This window comes from Solanum tuberosum, unplaced genomic scaffold (assembly GCF_000226075.1).
Source record: "Solanum tuberosum cultivar DM 1-3 516 R44 unplaced genomic scaffold, SolTub_3.0 scf00531, whole genome shotgun sequence".
NCBI classification, from domain to species: Eukaryota; Viridiplantae; Streptophyta; class Magnoliopsida; order Solanales; family Solanaceae; genus Solanum; species Solanum tuberosum.
The window spans coordinates 297,717-319,023 of NW_006239449.1; the positions used below are offsets into that span (position 1 = coordinate 297,717).

At 30.8% G+C, this 21,307-nt stretch overlaps 4 protein-coding genes across 6 annotated transcripts in view; 3 read left to right on the forward strand and 1 right to left on the reverse strand.

The window, feature by feature from the left end:
- Positions 1-2,995, forward strand: part of LOC102592890 (uncharacterized) — a 16,432-nt gene extending 13,437 nt beyond the window's left edge. The window contains exon 2 of the transcript XR_001472097.1: positions 2,962-2,995. The gene's annotated coding sequence lies outside the window, so the exon portion shown is untranslated. The remainder of the gene's footprint in view (positions 1-2,961) is intronic.
- LOC107058498 (uncharacterized) lies at positions 1,663-2,451 on the forward strand. Its single transcript, XM_015304287.1, has one exon. The coding sequence runs from the start codon at positions 1,663-1,665 to the stop codon at positions 2,449-2,451; it is 789 nt and encodes a 262-aa protein (XP_015159773.1).
- Positions 2,996-7,207: 4,212 nt separating the features above from the next.
- Positions 7,208-8,323, forward strand: LOC102592319 (uncharacterized). The gene has a single exon (XM_006365060.2). It carries the CDS (start codon positions 7,351-7,353, stop codon positions 8,053-8,055), a length of 705 nt encoding a protein of 234 aa, XP_006365122.1. The 5' UTR covers positions 7,208-7,350; the 3' UTR covers positions 8,056-8,323.
- Positions 8,324-13,340: 5,017 nt separating this feature from the next.
- Positions 13,341-19,878, reverse strand: LOC102593228 (bifunctional dihydrofolate reductase-thymidylate synthase-like). 3 transcript variants are annotated; one of them, XM_015304290.1, is made up of 12 exons: positions 19,592-19,878; positions 17,085-17,599; positions 16,609-17,008; positions 16,208-16,252; positions 16,010-16,075; positions 15,791-15,852; positions 15,641-15,715; positions 15,387-15,552; positions 15,185-15,308; positions 14,602-14,708; positions 14,345-14,515; positions 13,341-13,603 (listed from the first exon to the last, which is right to left on the reverse strand). In XM_015304290.1, exons 2-11 carry the CDS (start codon positions 17,510-17,512, stop codon positions 14,405-14,407), a joined length of 1,584 nt encoding a protein of 527 aa, XP_015159776.1. In that variant the 5' UTR covers positions 17,513-17,599; positions 19,592-19,878; the 3' UTR covers positions 13,341-13,603; positions 14,345-14,404. The 3 variants fall into 3 exon arrangements, with proteins under 3 accessions (XP_015159776.1, XP_006365125.1, XP_015159775.1); XM_006365063.2 differs by having other exon boundaries at positions 19,575-19,878; XM_015304289.1 differs by lacking the exon at positions 19,592-19,878 and adding an exon at positions 18,188-18,814.
- Between the last annotated feature and the right edge of the window lie 1,429 nt (positions 19,879-21,307).

The window sequence follows — 21,307 nt, forward strand, 5'->3', positions numbered from 1 at the left end:
ATATATATATATATATATTATTTTTTTAAAAAATTTTTTTAATTTTTTTTTTCGTGTGAGAGTTTTATAACAAAAACAAAAAAAGTAGGAAAGCCATAATGTGACAAATTCAATTTCTTAGTTTGTAAGGAAGGAGGTGAGAGTTTTAATTAAACAAAAACGTAAACTTGGATATAAGTTTGCCACTTGGAAATACATTAACTAACTCATATATTATTGAACTGGAAGTGTCCAAAGTTTCAAGTCACCTCATTGGACAAAAAGTAGCCAAATAATGGAACGAAAATCTAGTACTTAGTGAATAGTACTATACCAATATTACAATTAACAGGATGCCAATTATTCCCACTAAATAGATAAGGTTGCAACCCTAAAGTGCCTGTTTGATACGAAGAATAAGAGATAACTAATTTAAAGATTAATTTCAAAATGAATTTATTTTATATTTGATTAAGGTTACCATCTTAGATACTCATATTTTGTTTTCTGATTTGATGTATTAAAAATGGCTCTTAAAAAATTACTCCCTCTCATATTCCACATTCAATCTGCATAAATAATACATCGCATAACTTGTATCAATTGTTATATTTCATGCATAGCTTCAAAGTAATCTCTTCTCTATTGTTTAAGCCTTAATAGACACCTACTTGATATCTATATTAACAAAAAAATGTTAGTAGATATCGAAAAATATAGTCAAGATACACGTTTCTTCGGTTTTTCCTCTCCTATTGATTATCTTTTAGATAAAGGATCTTTTCCTTAATCCATGTAATGCTGGCAATATTCGAGGACATCAAGTGGCCATTTAGTGCAAAACATTATAGGATAATCCATACTGCACTTTCTCACTGCTTGTCTTTTTTATTTCTATGTTTCGTAATTTAAATGAAAGCAAATTAAACATTAGGGTCCATCACTTTATGTGAATTATTAGAATCAAGAATCATCCTTTTATCTGAATAATTGAGTTGGAAATGCCTATACCATATTCTAAATTATTATATCCACTTGTATATCACTTTAATTAAACCCCATCAATTGAGTAAGTGAAAAACGACAAGAATCTATTTCAAATATTAACACAAAATGAGAAAGAAAACAAGAGAAATATCACCAATCTTTTAGCTGAAAAGGTTGGAACACATCCATTATTTATCAACGATATTAGATTTGAATTCTAAAAATGAAATGTTTCACGGCAAGGAGTGAGTCACCCTTTTAATAGTCTTATCGACCAACACAAATTTAAAATAATTTGTGGCCTCCTAATTAAAATTTAATTCAAGTTCAGACCACTAGTCTAACTATCAGATTTTAATTTTGAACTCATCAAGACTATGTGCCACTTTTAGATTTTGGAATATTGATCTAATTTTTATAAAATGGTCAACTTCTTCTGCAAAAAGTGACTATTTGTATAAATCAAATGTGGCTTATTCCATTAGCAGGCATATCGGACACAAATCTAGTTATTTCGAATATGCCCTCAAGCAATAGAAAATAAAAGGCAAAAAAGAATAATAAATAAAGACTTTATACTTCTATTGCTCCCTTATATATATAATACTCCAATGTTGCCTCTAAAATCCACACAATCTCAAACCAAACATATTATTTATCACTTGAAACCAAATTTTATTAAGAAAGTTGAAAAAAATGGAATCCTTAAATTTTCACAAAATCAAATTAGAGAAAGAAAATGCTATGTTAAGGTACAAAAAGCGTCAAAACGTGACAATATTGTTCCGTTTCATTGAATTCTGCATATTTTTCGCCATAATCTCAAGATTTTCCACTCGATTGCCACTCAGTTTCAAGCTCTCGATCGAGTGTTTCAAGGGACTTGGTGTTACCCTCATTAGTCCTCGATTCGTCTTTGTTCTTGGAAACACGATTGTCATCATCCTCTTCTTGAAATCAGGACATTCGTCTGGTTCCACGAACAATGTTAAAATGGATTTGTACGAGCAAAAATCTTCAATGAATTATGAAAAGAGCAAGAAACAGAGGAAAGTAGTAGAAAAACCTTACTGTGAACAGAGCATTCTAGTAGAAAAATCCTACTGTGAACAGAGCAAGAAACAGGGGAAACAGAGCATTCTAGTAGAAAAATCTTACCGTGAACAGAGCATTGCTATAGAAGAAGCTTACTGTGAACAGAGCAAGAAACAGAGTATTCTAGTACAGAGACAATTAGTAGGAAAAAAACTTAATCGTAGCCATTCAGAGAGCTTTACTAGTTTATCTCATGATGAGAAGCCTAGAAAAGAATTGATCCGGTCTGCTACAGTAGGATGCTTAAAAGTTATACGAACTGACAGTGTAAAATTGGTGGATGATGAAATGAGCAGCGAAGAATTCAGGAACACTGTTGAAGCATTCATTGCAAGACAACAAAGATTTTTAAGGGAAGAAGAGTTATTTTCAGATGTTGTATCAACATAAATTAAGACATCTTGAGAAAACATCAAGAGTTTTTATTAGTACATTATTAGGTCATTAAAAAAGAAAAAAGATGTTGAGACAACATATGTAAATTCAAGAACAAAGATAAATCTCTAATAGCAGGAGTAACATTTCTACTTGTAAATGGGAATAGTTTTGTTCCTGCACCTATAATATGATATCTAATGTTTCGTAAAATTTTCAAACCAAAAGGATTAAACTTAGGATTTCTCCATCATAAAAAACAAATTCCTTTCAAAAAAGCAAAATAGAGAAGAAAAAAAAGAGGAAGGAATATATCAAAAGGAAAGTGGTGTCCAACTCGAAATACTCTAAATCCAAAGTGTGCATATTATCCACTAGCCAGAATCAACAGAATATTTAATTATGTCATACACAATAGTAAATCCATTTTAATGCAATTAATTTCTATTTTTTCAAAAAAAAAAAAAAACATTATAGAAAAAACACAGGAAAACAGACAGAATATTAAGTTACTCATACACAATAGGGATAAGGGTCTGAAAAATATCTCAACTTTGGCCGAAATTGTTGTTACGATACCAAATTTTAATGAGGACCTATTACCCCAACCCTTAATGCAATTGATTTCCGGTTAATTGTTTTTAAAAAATAATTATTCTAGAAGAAACTTAGGAAAGCAGCCTTAATATTTAATTATGTCATACACAATAGTAAATCTATTATAATGCAATTAATTTCTGATTTTCTTAAAATATATATATATTATTTTCTAGAAGAAACAAAATAAGGCATTATCCTCCTATCGACAAATCATCCACGAGACCACAACTGTCCAAAAGTTATAAGAAAGTAAGATTAAAATAAATAAAGCGTCTTTTTTCTTGTTAAGTTGGAAATAATTAATACTAAGAAATTAGTTAAAGCCTACGAGGTTGATTTATCAAACTAATAACTAGGTCATATTTAATTGATTGTATCATTATCTCTTCGTAGGAAGGTCTTTTAGAAGCACAAAAAGTTTGTACCAAGATATAGAAAGAATAATATACTTGCACAAATAGTGGATTCAAGATTTTTTATAATTGAATAAAAAATTTCGAAAAATAAAGATGTAGTGTTTAAAATTTGAATTTCAAGGTAGATTTTGAACTCCCTCAATCACTAATTTAGCCAACCTCTAATTTTATGTTCAGAAATTTCAAAATATATCTATTTATATAAAAAAAACAAAAAAAAACGAGAAGATTCACCGACTAGATCCGCCCCTGCACTAAGTTGCACTTACACATGATTTTGTAATTAAAATATTATTAGGATAGAATAAGAGAATAATCTTGCCTTTTGTCTTGTATATTGTTTATTCATATAAAACTTTGATCTGATTTGGAATCTACTCAGTTTTCAAAAGGAAAAAAAAAAGACTTTAATTCATGAGGTGCACTTTATTTATGCTTTGCATAGTACTTATTTATCCCAAACGAAAAATGAATTTCATTTACACGCAAGTGTAAAAAGAGAAATATCCTTTCTCTTCCTTTTTTTTTTTTAATGAAAATTAAGATATTGTCTTATAATTCATTAAAATAAATTAGATATTTTTTGTTTTATAAACCATAGTGAAAGAAAAAAATATCGTTTATTTTATTAGCGGTTCTTGAAAAGTATTTATCGTGCATAACATAAGCACTAAAACTTAGCGTAGGTAAGATTTTTCATATTATGATTTTTCAGAGGTGCAAAGTGCAAATATTAGGATTTATTGATGTGGCTGCTAAAGGGGAGATGTTTCCCGGTAATCCATCAAATCGGTTGATAATTTAAATAATTAAGCAAAATTAGTCCTTTAGAGAAAAATAAATAATTAAAAAAAGAAAATACACTATAATTTTAAAAGTATTTTTTTAATTGGCCAATCATTCATTGAATTGGCCCACTCAATGAACCCCATGGTCTGCTTCTTCAATTTTTTAAGCTTCTTATGATCCGCGAGAATTCCACTGCTATTAGCACCTTTTAATATTTTTAAATATTTTTTCTCTTTTAAACAACTTGTACAAATTAACTAAATGTTGTAGGGTTCAAGCTTTAATTTCTTTTGATATTAAGAAAACAATTACTAAAGCAAAGGAAGTAACTCAACTAATCAAAAAAATGTGAAGATATGAGGTCTAAGCTCAATGATTTAGGCCATGTAGTATATATAGAGATGTTAAAAGTAGAAGATATGGGGTCTAAGATCAATAATTTTTTTTTACCTTGCATCAATAATTATACAATTATTGATTTTTAACACTTTAATCATAATAAAATATTATATATTTTTTTCTTTAAGTTATAATGTATAAAGTTAAATTATTAGATTTAATGTGCAAGATAATATTTTTGAGTGATACATACAAATTAAGAAATGACTAACATTCTTTGGAAGGTCTTTTCTTGACCAAAGTACAAACCGATCTTTTATTATTAAATTGCCACGTAAAATCAATTCAACAATTAAGAGCCCACCATAATTAAAAGATAAATAGTTTTCTTGTGATATTTTTATATAAAAAAAAAAGTTGGAAAACCGTTATGTGGATGGCAAATGATTAATTTCTTAGTTTGTAAGGAAGGAGGTAGGACTTCCAATAATATATGTACACTTGGATACAAGTTTGCCACCTGGAAATACATTAACATTGATGAAAGTATCAAAAGTGTCATGTCATGTCAGTTCATTTTATTTTTTGAAAAAAGGTTAATCTAGCAAAGTAGCCAAATAATGTAACGAAAATCTAGTACTATAGTGTTTAAATTCAGTTCCCCAACTAATGGATAAGTTTTACTTTCCGTTGAGACTACAATTAAATAGTAAAAATGATTTTTTTTTTAAAGAACAGGCATAAATTTTAAAATAGAATCTCATTATGCTATGAAAAAAATTAGGGCGCATGTGAGGCGCTCTCTCTACTTTCTTAATTTGTTTTAATTTTGTAAATGCTATAAAGATGCATACGGATATTTATCTAGTTTTGATTTAACACGAAGTTTAAAAAATAAATAAATAAATTTAGAATATTATGATTTTAAACATAAAATAGTGAACTTGTCCCTTGTCCATAGGGACCTCGTGACATACAATCGTGAACTTATCCCCTTATCCATAAGGACCTAGTGACATACAACCGAAGCGACTCCCGCTAAATAGCCACCCCTTTCTCTCTCTTTTTACAGTCTCAAGTCATACTCTAATGCTTGGTTGGCTATAAAAGCTAAGAATAACTAAAGTCATAAAGGGTTTCTAAAAGTAATTAATCTGTTCATAACTAACCCTCTCTGTTAATATTTGGGCTTATAAAGATCTTTACATTATTAATATTATTCATCGCATAAATAACTCATACATTATAAATATAATTCTGTATAATTAGTATGTAAACCAAACAATTGCCAAATAATTTATTCCTTTCATTTTTTAACTTTTTTTTGTATGTTTACTTCTTCATATTTTAGACCTCTTAATAAAAATTCCGACTCCGAAGAATTACAGTTTCTTCTGTTTAGATAAAAGATTCTTTGTTTAATCTATGCAGCATGCACCATTCCTAGTTCCTACCCATGTAATGCTGGCAAAATTCGAAAACATAGCCTAATATATCAAGTGGCCATTTAGTGCAAAACATTATTATAGCATAATCCAAATAGGACTTTCTCACATAAATTAAATGAGAGCAAACATTAGGGTCCATCCTTCATGCGTCTGATTAGAACAAAGAATAATTCTTCTTATCCAAATAATTGAGTTGGAAAATGCTTATACCATATTCTAAATTATTATATCCACTTGTACACCAAATAGTATCACTTAAAACCAGCAATTGAGTTGCTATGCCAAACAACAGAGAGGCAATGGGAATAAGGAATTGTTATGTATTATATACCAAAAGCACTATAATTATTCTTAGACATACATCGAATAAGTTTCCTAAGTGATAAAGTAAAGCAGTTGTTTGGTATGCTAGACAAACATAAACAATTGTGCGATAAAAATATATTATTGTGTTATCTTTTATTTAGTTATTAATTTTGTGATAAGCTATATTGAGATTAGTAATTAGTATAAGTTATCCAAGTTACAAAGTGAACTAAATATTCAGATTAGCTATTCTGGGATAAAACAACAAAAAACCTAGGAGAACCCTTATGCAATGCATGCTATTTTTAATATAATGAGTTAAACAATCGATAAAAAATAATACCAAAATAATTAATCTAAAGTCTTCGAAGTTTAAACCAAACAACCTGTAAGAGTGTTGACGGTGACAGTTCCTTTGGAGTTTGGACTAAAAAATATCAGAATTGGAACTTCCTTACTGAAATGTGAAACGAATAAAAAAAAAAAAGTAAAGTGAAAATGTGAAAGAATCTATTTTAACTATTACAACACAAAATTAAATGGAAAAAGAGGGGTATGGTGGATGGTTAAAACTTGGTGCCACTTTTAGACTTAGGCCGTTGCTCTAATTCTGAAAAAGTGATCAAATTCTAAAAAAATTGATCCCTATTTCCTTTGTACTGCTGATAATTATTACTTTCTATAAACAACTATTTGCGTAGTAAGAGTAAGATCTGTTTACACCCCCAACCTCTACTGATGGATACATGAGTAAGTTGTTATTATGGACGTAAAACACAAAAAAAAAAAAAAAAAAAAGAAAAGAAAAAAGAAAGAAATAAAAAAAACAAAGAATATATACTTGTATAGCCTATATATACTCCAACCTTGCCTCTAAAATCCACACAATCTCAAAACAAACATAAAATAAGAAGAAGAACAAAGGAGGACTTTGCTCCTCACTATCCATATCAACTTCCTCTTCATCCAATTTAAAGTCAAATCCACTAACTACTCTTTCACTTGTACAAACAAACATGGAATCCTTAAACATCAAAGTGGAGAAAGCAAACGCTATGCTAAGGTACAAGAAGCGTCAAAGAGTCACAACTTTGTTCCGTTTCATCGAATTCTGCATATTTTTCGCCATAATCTCAAGATTTTCCACTCAATTGCCACTCAATTTCAATCTCTCGAAGGATTGTTTCAAGGGACTTGGTGTCACCCTCATTAGTCCTCGATTCGTCTTTGTTCTTGGAAACATAATTGTCATCATCCTCTTCTTGATATCAGGACAGTCCTCTGGTTCCACAAACAACGTTAAAATCGATATGTACGATGAGTTCAAGCAAAAATGTTCGATGAACAAAGATACTTATTGTGAACAGAGCAAAAAACAGAGGAAACAGAGTATTGCAGTAGAAGAGGCTTATTGTGAACAGAGCAAAAAACAGAGGAAACTGTTGGAAAGACAATTAGAAAAGAAAATACATCGTAGCCATTCGGACAACTCTCTATCTATATCCCATGATGAGAAAAAACCTAGAAAAAAATTGACACGGTCAGCTACAGTAAGATCCCGGAAAGTTATAAACACTGACAGTGTAAAACCAACAACCTCGTATCCAGAAGACGAGATGAGCAATGATGAATTCAGGAAAACTGTTGAGAATTTCATTGCAAGACAACAAAGATTTTTGAGGGACCAAGAGTTTTCAGCTGTTGTTTCTTATGAATCATAGCTTTTGTATATTTCGTGTACTAGTTTTTGCACTCTTCTCCTAGACAGACTATCTTAATACAAGCATCAAGGCTATGTTTATGTTAAATAGAATAAAAGAAAAAAGACAAAAGTATATATATAGTACTCCTACTTCTTAGGCCCTCCTCCATGTTGCTTGATGAAAGCCATTGTGAGGTTTTTGCAAATGTAAGTTTGCCTTAGATCTTTGTTAATATTTTGAATCATAAACTTACTTTTGGTGTATAAATTTATAACTTATCAATTTCCCTATTTGCGTTTGGTTTTAGAAGACTGAGTTTTTATTTTCAATATTAACCTTGTCCACTTATTGAAAATAAATATGAACAAAGATCTAAGGCAAGAGAATCTAATCTAATAAAGTGTCATATGGATTTCCTAAATTAATTCCAAGAATATAGTTGAAAATATAAACATGTAGAAATATGCCAAATGGAGAATGTTCAGTCATTTTCATGTATTCACATTTGATCTATTTGGACCACCAAAGAATCTGTAATGCGATAAATATAATTCCGTCACTCTTTAAAAAAAAAAAAAAACTAAATTGAATTTTCAATATAGAATATATATTTTACCGAACATTAAGTGGAAAATTTAAAAAAACAAAAAAACATACAAACTATTTGAACTATGAAAAAGCATGATGCTTATATACCCATCACTGATACTCTATTATTTTTTCTGGAAAAAATAACCAAAAAGAATATTTTGTGGACAGTGGTGGAAGTATTCTAGATTTTCTGTTCTAAAAATCAGATGCTTTTGATAATTTTCACTAATTCTAGATTTTTAAAAAGGCATAAAGAAAATTGCAAAAGTAGATTTAAAAATTGACTTGGTGAGACCACACTTGTATGGAACTCATCCTTCCAGAGAATTACTTCAATCTTTTCATATCACTTCTTTTAATTTTTAACTTTTAATTTTCCACAAAACAATATTTTATTCTTTACTTGCTGCATTAATTGCTTACCGGTCAATGAAGCAGATAAAAATCATAGGAATTTAAATCTTAATAGAGAGAAGGGAAAAAAATATCACTCAACTTTTTCTTCATCTGTTCGACTTTTGGTGAAAGTAATTTTATCTAATATCTATTTTGGCATACGTTCAAGCTAGTCTGATTACCATGATTATTTATAGGAAAAAGATTTTTACTTCTGCACCTAACTTAATACCATATATTTCCTTTCATTACTAAGTTTTCTAATAAGAAATATATTTTCCTATTTTTTGAAAAGCAAGATTTTAGCTTTTTATTTGTTACACTTGTCTATTGTTCTATACTTCTATCTCTCTCAAATCTTTTTGGGTGTTAAATAAATTAAGTAACCTTTTAAAAGAATCCCACTATCTCTGGTGGTGTTCGTCCTAAAAATCTTGCAACTTTTGAATTATTTAAATGAACTCCACAAGTACTATGGTCTATGTCTTTTCTTTTTCTTTTTACACCAACCCACTATTTTTCACTTTGATTTTTTTATAATGTCTCATGGGGAGGATGTGAAAAACATGTTTGTAGTTGAAACAAGACTCCAAGAGTCATGTCTATATAGAGATTATTAATTGGTTGGTAAAAAAGTTTCAATTTAGTTAATTTTTGTTTGATTAATCAACAATAACATATTTATTGTAATCTCGTAAATCGAATCTAGAAGGACGATGTGTATGCATTGTCAGTCCTACCCTTACTTTGACAAGGGAGAGAAACTGTTTTCGATAGACTACCAACTCAAGTAATATCAAGTACGTAAAACATACATTAGTGATCTATATTGAAAACAATGGAGAAGAGAACAATAGCAACAATATAATTTTGTTTAATTAAATCAGTTTCAATAATTAGAATCAACGTCTAAATTATGCTTTATACGTCTAAAGACATTAAAGTAAATGTTATAATAGCCATAAATTTCTGGGAAAAAAAAGAAGTTAAATTACACTTGTTATATCAACCATTACTTTCTGAAAAAGTTTAAATTATGATTGAAAATTATATTTCTTTGTTTGGACCAATGGAAATATTCGAAGAAGACTTGCACTTAGAAATAGTTACGGCATAATTAACTAAGGACTGATAATGGTAATGGCACATTAGAAACTATTAAATCACTGTCTAAAGATCTATTTCGAACAAATTAAAAATCATGAGAAAATATTAGACTATGATCTATAATATTATATGTTATTCAAACATTAGGGCACAGTTATTTGTCAAGATAAGTTCTTTAGGGTAATATTTCCAAAAATTTAGCAAACTAGAACAAAATTTAATTGGTAGCACAAGAGAATGTCTTACACAAATAATTATTATTCAACTAATTCAAATTTGGTGTCGCATAGACCAAAGATGTTGTCATACAAATAATTATTATTCAAATTTGGTGTCGCATAGACCAAAGATGTTGTCATATTTAAAATCTTTTATTAAAAGAGAAACAGTCTCATCCACTGTACCACATCCTTTGATGATAAATTTCGACAAGATAGTATTAAATCAACAGCATTCACTATACTAACAACAGTAGATATCATTAAAAAAAACATGAATGACAAGAAATAAACCTAAGACTAAACAATTTTTATGCTAACTTGGATCGACAATAAGGACAAGATCGATTCCTTAAAAGCCATTCCAAAATGCAAGTATCATGGTAGACATGACAACACTTATTAATACAAGAAACCATACAACCTTCTAAGAATCCATCATGACAAATCGAGCATGTGTCTAGTAAATTACAATCCTTAAATTCACTAGCTCGAAATCTCATCTTCTTGATTCCAATTTTTTTCAACAATTCAAACGCCGCTATCCTTGAATCCAATACCTCTTGAGTCCTTTTCCATGCATTCCAATTATAATCTTGTCCCATTTTATTATACAAATTCATAAAATTCTCATGGGGCAAATAAGTAACCTTTGTAATCCCCAAAGTCATGTACCAATGATCTTCATTAGATGGACATTCCTTCATACCCCTAGCAAAATTCATAATCTTTGAAATCAAAATGTCCTTATTTGTCAACATCATGCTAGTACTTGTCTTAGTATCACTATAACTTATACATTGCTCATCCAACATGGGAATTACATTCATCAAACATATTAGTTTTGATATAATATTTGTTGCATCCTCATCTGAAACGATATGATCGTAAGGAATCCAAAAGGTTTGCATAGCTCTATGATCATAGATATAATCTTTAAAAGACAAACATGATGAATGTCGTTTTATAGACACGATAACCATAATTGGAAAACCAATAGTAGTATTTACGATATGATTTTCATTGAATTTACACAAATTTGTTCTGAGACGAATACCACCGCCATGTGATTGTGAACATCTAACAAGAACATCAGTACCAGCTTCTTTGAACAAAGCACTTGAAGCTGTTGCTGATGCTTTAGCTGCAGCACGAATGTTTTGTAGAGTTGGTAATATAGGCATTGTTTTGTAATTGATCAATTGGTTAGAATGAAGTTGGTTTTTATAATATTAATAATTACCTCAAGCCATATTCTTATAGAATTGGGGGGTGGTTTCCTTTTTTAGTCTATTTGTGAAAAGTTTTTATTGGTTTAGTTACAGTAATGACTAAATTAATATATGTCGGATTATGACATATTATTATTATTTTGTAGAACTATTATTTAATTACTAAATTAGTGTTTTGAGATTTAATGAAGGTTAATTAAAGTTTATTGTATCTTACTAATTCATGTATCATATTTATTGAATTCACATTAAAAATAAATAAATATCCAAAATTATTGTATCTTACTATATTAGGTATCATATTTATTAAATTCATATAAAAAAAAAGTCATTATATGTACAATGTGTGTATGATTTATTGTAATATTTTTTTTTTTGTTAAATAATTCATTGTAAAATAAATTCAAGAATTTAATGATTCATTGTAAAATAAATTCAAGAATTTAATGATTCATTGTAAAATAAATTCAAGAATTTAATGATTCATTGTAAAAATAAATTCATTTTTGTAGGAAATAAACTAAGAATAGTGTTCCTTATTAGTTTAGGATTTGTTATTTAATTGTAGGATTCCTTAATAGTTTAGGATTTGTTATTTATGATATTTATTTAATTATGTTTAATTAAAATTTGTTAGCTAATGCTAATCCTAGTTTAATTTGGTTAATAGGGGTGGCTTATTCATACTTTCAACGTAGAGAGGTACAAGAATTTTAAGGTTATTGAATAAAGCCTCCTACCTCTTCTTTATAACTTAATAAATTTCTCTATTATTGGGTCTTTCATTTGTATATAAATCAATACTTTAAGGAATTTTATTTTCTTCAAATATGCATAATGTTCATTGTTTCATAATTAAATATTATTCATTGTATCTTTACTAAAAACATTCATTATAAGTAATATAGGAAATTTCTTGAAATCATATCCAATAATGACTTCTCATTAAAAAGGTGTCACAAAATCAACAATGACAGATCAAATACATAAATGTATTATGTGAATACAAAAAGCGATCATTCCACATGTACTTAAAAAGATTTACAGTGACAACACTAGAACTTCTGGAAGCAATAAAAAAAAGTTAGAGGTGAACTTTAATTATATTTAAATTTTAACAAAAAATAATAAAATTGTATTTCACTAAATTGTCTTAAATATATTTGTACTTTAAAAAAAATATTAATTTATAATATCAATGGCACCATATATTCATATAAGGGTATTCTGAAAATATATTATCTTATTGAAATAGATGATTTTTTTCATTGACCCAAATCGAGACCAAAAACATATTATCTTATCGAAATAGATGATTTTTTTCATTGACCCAAATCGAGACCAGAAACTATTGATTCACCGAATATAATTCAGTAAGGCTTTACTGTAAAGAGAAGAAAACTTAATTTCACTTTAAAAAATACATTAACCTTCCCAAAAAAAAAAAAAAAGAGATATTAGGTCACATTGGTTGGGTTAAATTATGACATGATATTTCCCCATTGATACAAGCAACTTTGAAGACTTTTAAGTTTTGACAAGCTCAAGTTTTGATCAACTTGGCCATTTGACACCTCCAGGACTATCAGTTAAAAAACATAAATTATAAAAAAAAGACCTTTAAGCACTGCCATTCCATGACTCCATAGATAGTTCATCTAGCAACCTTCACAAATATACTAATCTTAGAAGCAATATACACAAATCTCCCACCCTGTTATGTATATGCTCAGACACAAATGAAGCTGAACAAAAGCCATGAAACAATACGCAAATAAATGAGCGAAAACATAAATAATACATCTTATAAGAGAAAGGGTATTGTCATAGAAAGCCAAAAAGGTAAGTCTCAACACAAAAGGAAAGCCATAGCATTCTAAATCACCTTAGCAACCACACATCCATTGTTTTGGAGCTAAAGGATTCGCAGATCCTAATACTTAGATGTTTTTTCCTCAAATATACTACTAATGAAGATTCAAATTATAAAATAACTCCTCAAGACATCCTCGGTTCTCCAATCTGCAAAATTGTACAAACAACATTAATATCAGCTCTCCATTAAGCAAGGAAAACAGTAAGCATCAACCACTTCGATAAGAAAAGAAAAAAATACAATATAAATTAAAGTTGAAAGTATAGTTATAGATGGACAAATTCCAGAACCCCTAAAAGGTGAAAGAGTACATGATCCCAAGCCTGCAGAATTCAGAAACAACTACTACTACTACTCAATCCCAAACAAGCCACCATTTAAGCTTGTCACATACCATTATACAAATAAAAAAAAAGGTACACATGCTCTCTATATTTGCCGGACATTAATTTCTTACATGACAAACATATTTCCAACTAACAAAAAGGAAGTCTTGACAATACACTATCCCCCTAATCAAGTGCGAAACCTTATGCCTCAGAAATGGTTCAACTGATGTACGATTTCATGATGACAATGGTTGCAACAGTAATAGACAAAAGCTTCCACAACATCAACTAGAGGCCCCCCCTCTTAAAGGCAACAGTTACCAGATGAAGGAAAATGGGGAAGTTTGAGCATCATACTTGCTCTCTTACACTGAGAACTTCAAGCAATGGATCTCAGACAATGCCTTAAGGAAATCTATCACGTAATTTTATTTTTTTAAAAAGAAAAACTTAATATCAAAATCAGATTCTTTTATCTAGACCCTGAACAGTGAAAATTAGGCCATGTAAGTACCAAAGGAAGAAGGAAAGAGAAAATAGGTAGTTCCATTCACTTGCCTCAAAATATGAGCCACATATCCTAAGAGCAGAGGAATTCAGGACTAACTGCATGGAACTTCATATTGCCATTTTCATTTCAATTCTTTGGTGAGGATCATAGCCGGTAAGCTCAAAGTCAGCAGCAACAAAGGATTCTATGTCCTTCTTCTGCGGATTGATCTTCAGCACCTACACCCAATCAGAACCAACTGCAGTTAGAGAGGGAGAGATAGAGATTATAACAGGAAAAAAAAAAAGAGTATTCCTTTACTTACTGGGAAAGGTCTAGGCAGCTTCTGAAGCTGGTCTTGCAGAGGTCTGACATGATTGCGATAAACATGAGCATCTCCTACGACATGTATGAAATCACCAGGAACTAGACCTGTAAAGAGAAGTAGAGCAAACATCATGAGGTGAATAGTAAAACAGAAGGAACTGAAGTGGGCTGGAACCTGGATGTAGAATGACCAGTGAATGACCATCAAAAGATACGTCTCCATTATCAATATACATGAAAATTTACAAATCAAATGTTCAAAAGTTCCATATCCTTTTACAAGTTGGATCTGTTTTTAACAATACACATACAAAGTAATTGGCCATCTCACCAAGCAGTACTACTTAGAAACTTAGCTAGAAGTATTAAGGCATAGGATTGTCTCATAAAGGACAAGGATTGAGTCTCATGAGAAGGGTAAAGTTCCATTTTCAAATGCCTCACCAAGTAAATGAGTTTTTGCAGTATCTGTTTTGCTTAGTCAGAATTCTTGTCTAGTCATGTCTTTAAGCAGGTAGGAAATTTGCTAGTTATTACATGATGCACATGAGAAATTAGCTAGAGGTATCCTGACAGCATACCAGAAACATGAGCTATCATGCATGTCAGCAAGGCATAAGATGCAATGTTGAATGGCACTCCCAAACCCATATCGGCAGATCGCTGATACATCTGACAGGATAGCTCCCCATTGGCTACATAAAACTACAACCACAAGATGAAAGAGAAGATTAGTACACAAACAATAAGTTCTGCCATAAACAAAACCAAGACAACACTAACTTGAGCAAACATATGACAAGGTGGAAGCGCCATCAGTTTAAGATCAGAAGGATTCCAAGCTGAAAGAATAATGCGTCGGTCATCTGGATTGTTTTTAACTTTGTTGATAACATCAGCCAATTGGTCAAACCCCTGGCCACTGTAGTCAGTATGCATGTCAATGTACCTGTATATAGCAGGTTCAATGGAACAAGTTACCACATAACTCTAGAGTTTTGACCAACTGTATGATGAGTAAGTTTTCAAAGACTGACCTGGCACCAAAATGTCTCCACTGAAACCCATATACTGGTCCCAAATCACCCTCTTCCCTATCCTTCAAGCCAATACTGAAATGGAATGCCAAACTTACGATGGTCCAACATTTATAATAGACTTGATAGCAAGAAGAGATAAAATCTTACCTATCAAGATAATCTCTGGATGCATTGCCATCCCAAATATGAATGCCCTTCTCTTGTAGGACCTGAACTAAAAACATCTTAGTTATGCAAGCTAAATGGGCCAGAAATCATTAAAACAAAATGGTAACTATCTCCGAGATGCCATAACAAATTGCACAAAACATTATTGGCAAGGAAACAGAACCCAATTTATACAATCAGTGAGGAACAGAAAGAAACCTTAGCACTTGTTGATCCACTGATGAACCACAAGAGTTCTTCAATGACGCCTCTCCAGAAAACTTTCTGAAACCCAAAATAACAAACAAAATAAGTCAAATGATCTGCAATTGCAGTTCACATTGTAGTGGTAGGAAAAATTGGACACGGATTATATCAAAAGCACATTAAACTACAAACAAATATATAACACAATACCTTTGTTGTAAGAAGGGGAAATGATCTGCGTAAATTGTATCTCATCTGCAGCAATAGTAAGACATCACAACATTATCACAGATACACCAAACAGGCATTAAATTACCCGTACATATAAACAGGGAAGGCAAATAGAGAAGACTTTGTTTGATATTCATCCGCATAAGGTTACATGCAAAGCTTCACCTTTCCTTCCCCTTTTTCCTATTCGCATTATGATCAAATGTGAACCCTTCTCCAACCAAAATTTTACTTGCAGTACTCCCTTCTCCCTATTAAACATATTTGATGTACTGACTTCTTCAAACACACCCAAAATAAAGGAAGAGAGAAAAAAACATACAGAGCTGAACTTTATCTTTGTTGAGAAAGACAACTGAATTTTATATACTTCTCATTACCTGGCAACCAAATTTCGACAAAGTACCAGTGCCTGTCCTGTCATCCTTTAGCATGCCATTCGAGATGATCTCTTCAACCAGTCTCAGATACATGAATTCTTCATGTTTCTCAAATACCATTTTAGGCAAGAAGGAAAACGATTTAACCTCAATATTAGAAGAATCTGAACCATTCTCAGGAATTTCACTATTTGACTGATTAACAGTTTCTACTCCGGAATTCTTCACACGAACATAGGTGGTAAAAGAATAGCGAATCTTGTTCTCGATCACAGGAAATGATGAGTACCAGGGTCGAAATACCGAGGTGTCGATAGCAGGAGTAAAAGTATCACATGCTATATCAGTCTCAATTTCAGTGATATGGACTGCATCGCATCCATCAGCATTCAGGGAATCTCTGCATCAAGAAGAAGAATATGTTGAAAAATTTGCATTGAAGGTTAGCCAAAAAAGGAAGCAGCAAGAAAGCTGACCTGAAAATCTCGCCACCTCCTATAACAAACACATTCTCAATAGAGAGACAATAAGGCGAGGCTGCCAATAGTTGCAAAGCAGAGCCTAAACTTCCACATATGACAACATTTTCTGCTGTAGCAATGTCAAAACTTCCTGAACGTGTGAGAACAACATTGAGGCGTCCAGGAAGAGGGCGATGTTCAATAGGAATACTTTCCCAAGTCTTTCTTCCCATAACAACAGCATTCCTTTTTGTAGGATCCGTTGTCGTCCCAGTGATACCCTTGAAGAACTTGAGATCTGTAGGCAGTCTCCAAGGTAACTTCCCCTCCTTACCAATACCCATATTTTGAGTTGCAGCAACCACAACCTGGTAAGTCCGTTGTGGTGTAAAATGAGCATTGCCGTTACCATTGGAAACGCCGGTCTTTGTTTCACTGGCCATAACTGAGTAAGAGACCTGGATTGAACTGAATAATACTGATCTGCACCTAAGATCGACCGACCGGTTTTTGCCAAAACGCAATAAAACCTGAAATACACAATAGGCACCAAATTTATCAATGATGTGTTCTCAAAATGCAAGTAAATAGTCTACAAGGAGATGCAAACACGTTCAATCAATGAGTTCAAAAGTTTAGACAAACAAATTTCAAGTTTACTATTGCTGTATAGGAAAAATAATAACTTAGAACAGGGATATATAACCAAATGCGACCTATTTTAACAATATAGAGCAACTGCATATCTAATTATGTAATATTACCAATAAACATAGGAAAAGGTTAGAAATTTATCATGCAAGAGTTCAGGTACTACTATCTAGTCGCCACTTATTCCAAGCAGGCAATAAACGGCTCCAGCCACTCATTCCAAGCAGGCAATAAACAGCACAAGCCACTCACCTGGCTTATTTGGCAGCCAAATATAATGGGTTAAGATAAACTATCAAATATTAATGCAAAAACCACTGCTATTTGATCTCACTTATTAGTCAGGAATTACCATAGATAAACTAATTGAGCAAATTTGATAAAAATTTACTCTCAGTGTACAAAAACCATTTAAGGAACTCAAATTTATTTTGTTTCAACACCAAAATTTCATCTCAGCTTTTTACCATATCAATCTTCATTGTATAATTGCTCTCGACAAAGCTCTGACATAGATTGAAAAGAGGAAGAAGCAACTAGAAATGGAAAAAACAAAGAGCATTGAAGATAATATGCTCGTAAAGGAAACACCAAACTCTCTATGACAGGAAATGCGAACTTCCTATGGCAAAGTAATTTGTGGATAAGTGGTGTTATACACATTAGGCGCGTGTATAACACTTGACAAAATATGTCCAGGATTCTCTTCGTAAGGGGTATTAGTTCCAGTCCAAAAAAGATTAGGGGGGTAAAAGGATGCTCGTAAAGTTATAGTGTATAACAGTTTTCGGGATAAGTTTAGGGGGCAATTTATGTATTTATAGCTCAGTTGAGCTAGAGAAAATTCAAATTCAATTTGAGCAAATTAACGAAGAACATGTCCCAGGAGGTCTGTAAAGAAAATCCCGCGAAAATTTAAGAGGCAACAGGACTCACACAACACGAACTACTCTCCACAGATGAAATTAACACAACTTAAAATGTTATCAGCTAATCAATTCTCATTTGACTATTTTTTTTTACTGTACTTGACTACGACTAAATTTAAGAATCAACAGAACACGTCACGACAAGCGTGTAACAGGAATGTATCAAGACTTTAAGAATAAACAGAACACGTAACGACAAGCGTGTAACGGGAATGTAACAAGACTTTAAGAATTAACAGAACACGTCACGACAAGCGTATAATGACAATGTAACAAGAATTTAAGAATCAACAGAACTAACAGGACATGACCATTTTTATAGATGTAAACAATACAAACTAAAATTCATCATAAAGTCAATCCTCAATTAAAAAAACGAAGAATTCTAACAAAGCTTTTTCTTTTTACAGATTAAGGAAACAACACATTTGAGATAAAAAAAAACAACTTAAAAGGAAAACGCAGCAAGAAATTAGTAATGACCAGAACTCACATGATACGAACTAGCACTATTTTTATAGATGAAATCAGTCAAAACTAAAATGCATCATAAAATCAATCCTCAATTTAAAAAACTGGAGAATTCTAACAAAGCTTCTTTTTTTTTTAACTGATAAACAAAACATCTGAGAGAAACACATCTCTAGAAAAGCTTAAAACAAAATGCAGAAAATTAGTAATCGTCAGAACTCACATGATATGAACAACTACTTTTATCAATGAAATCAGTCAAAGCTAAATGCATCATAAAATCAATTCTCTATTTTTTAAAAATTCTCAATTTTTTAAAAAAATAGAGAATTCTAACAAAGCTTTTTTTTACTATTAAAGAAAACAATACATCTTACAGAAACACATCGCTAGAAAAAATGCAGTAAGAAATCAATCAAAACTAAAATGCATCAGTCAGTAGGGTGAAAATTACCGATCGGAAAACAAAACCTGAGATGAATGAAATTTTGAAGAGGTAGATCAGAGATTAGGGTTGTAAACTGTGAGAGAAGGAAAATGAAAACAAGAGGCGGTTTTGAATATTGTGAGCAGTGAAAGAGTAGAGAGGGGGACTGGACTGGACTGGACTGGACTATAAATGGGAAGAAACAAGTGAGGACTATGGAGCGAAAACTTCAAGAAAAATCCAAAACCACTCTTGACGCGGAGCAGCGCCATGCCATTTTTTCCGTGAATTTCTGATGATATTTTTTTTCCCTTTAATTAAACATCTCACTTTCTAATAAATTGTTTTTTTAATTTAAACACCCAATATTGATTATTATTCTTATTTTTATTTGACTCGTAGTGCATAATCTTGTGAAAAAGAAGTCCTAGTAATAATCTTCACTTTTTTGTAAAATTGTTCCTAAAATATATAATATTTTTTAATTTTAATTTAAACAGCCAATATTGATTATTATTTTTATTTGACTCGTAGTGCATAATCTTGGGAAAAAGAAGTCCTAGTAATAATCTTCACTTTTTTGTAGTTGGGTTTCTCTTTTTATTAATTATGTATATGTAAATGAGGATCTTTTTAAAATTATTAAATTTATCTTCTTCTTTTTTCTTTTACAATTATAATAAAAAAGATAATTAACTAATTTCATTGTAAAATAAAAATTTTCTTCTTTTTTCTTTTACAATTATAATAAAAAAGAGAGAAAACAGTCAAATATCCCCTCAACCTATTACGTAATTCTCAACTACACACCAATACTTTACGGAAGTCCTATTATCCCCTTGAAGTATTTTAAACAGAGATATTAACACCCTTAAGTGCTGATGTGGCACACAACATAAATATATTAATAACAGTTGAGAAGAATTGTTTGATCGATTAATTATAGCAATTCATGGGACGTAACTAATTTTGACTCATTAATTAAAGTATTTCTATAGCGATAAGGCGTAATTAATTGATCGATTAATTAAAGTTGAAATTTCACTAACTTTGACTGATTAATTAAAGTATCACTATTGCGATAAGAAGTAATTAACTGTTCGATTAATTAAAGCAATTCACGGGACGCAACTAACTTTGAGTGATTATTGAAATATTTCTATTGCAATAAGGCGTAATTAATTGATTGATTAATTAAAGCAATTATATTGCAATGGGTCATAACTAGCTTTGACTGATGAATTAATTTTTTTTTATTGCGATAAGACGTAATTAATTGATTGGTTGATTAAAGTAATTCTATGTGATTGGGTGTAACTGATTAATTCTATCCAATTTATGTGATATAAATTGACTCGACATAATAGAATCACTGTAATTAATCAGTCAAAGTTAGTTACACCCAATCACATAGAATTACTTTAATCAACCGATCAATTACGTCTTATCGCATTAAAAAACTTTAATTTATCAGTCAAAGCTAATTATGACCCATTGCAATAGAATTGCTTTAATTAATCGATAAACTAATTACGCCTTATTGCAATAGAAATACTTCAATAATCAGTCAAAGTTAGTTGCGTCCCATGAATTGTTTTAATTAATCGAACAATTAATTACGTCTTATCGCAATAGAGATACTTTAATTAATCAGTCAACGTTCCAGGAATTGCCTTAATTAATCGATCAATTACGCCTTATCGCAATAGAAATACTTTAATTAATCAGTCAAAATTAATACATCCCATGAATTGCTATAA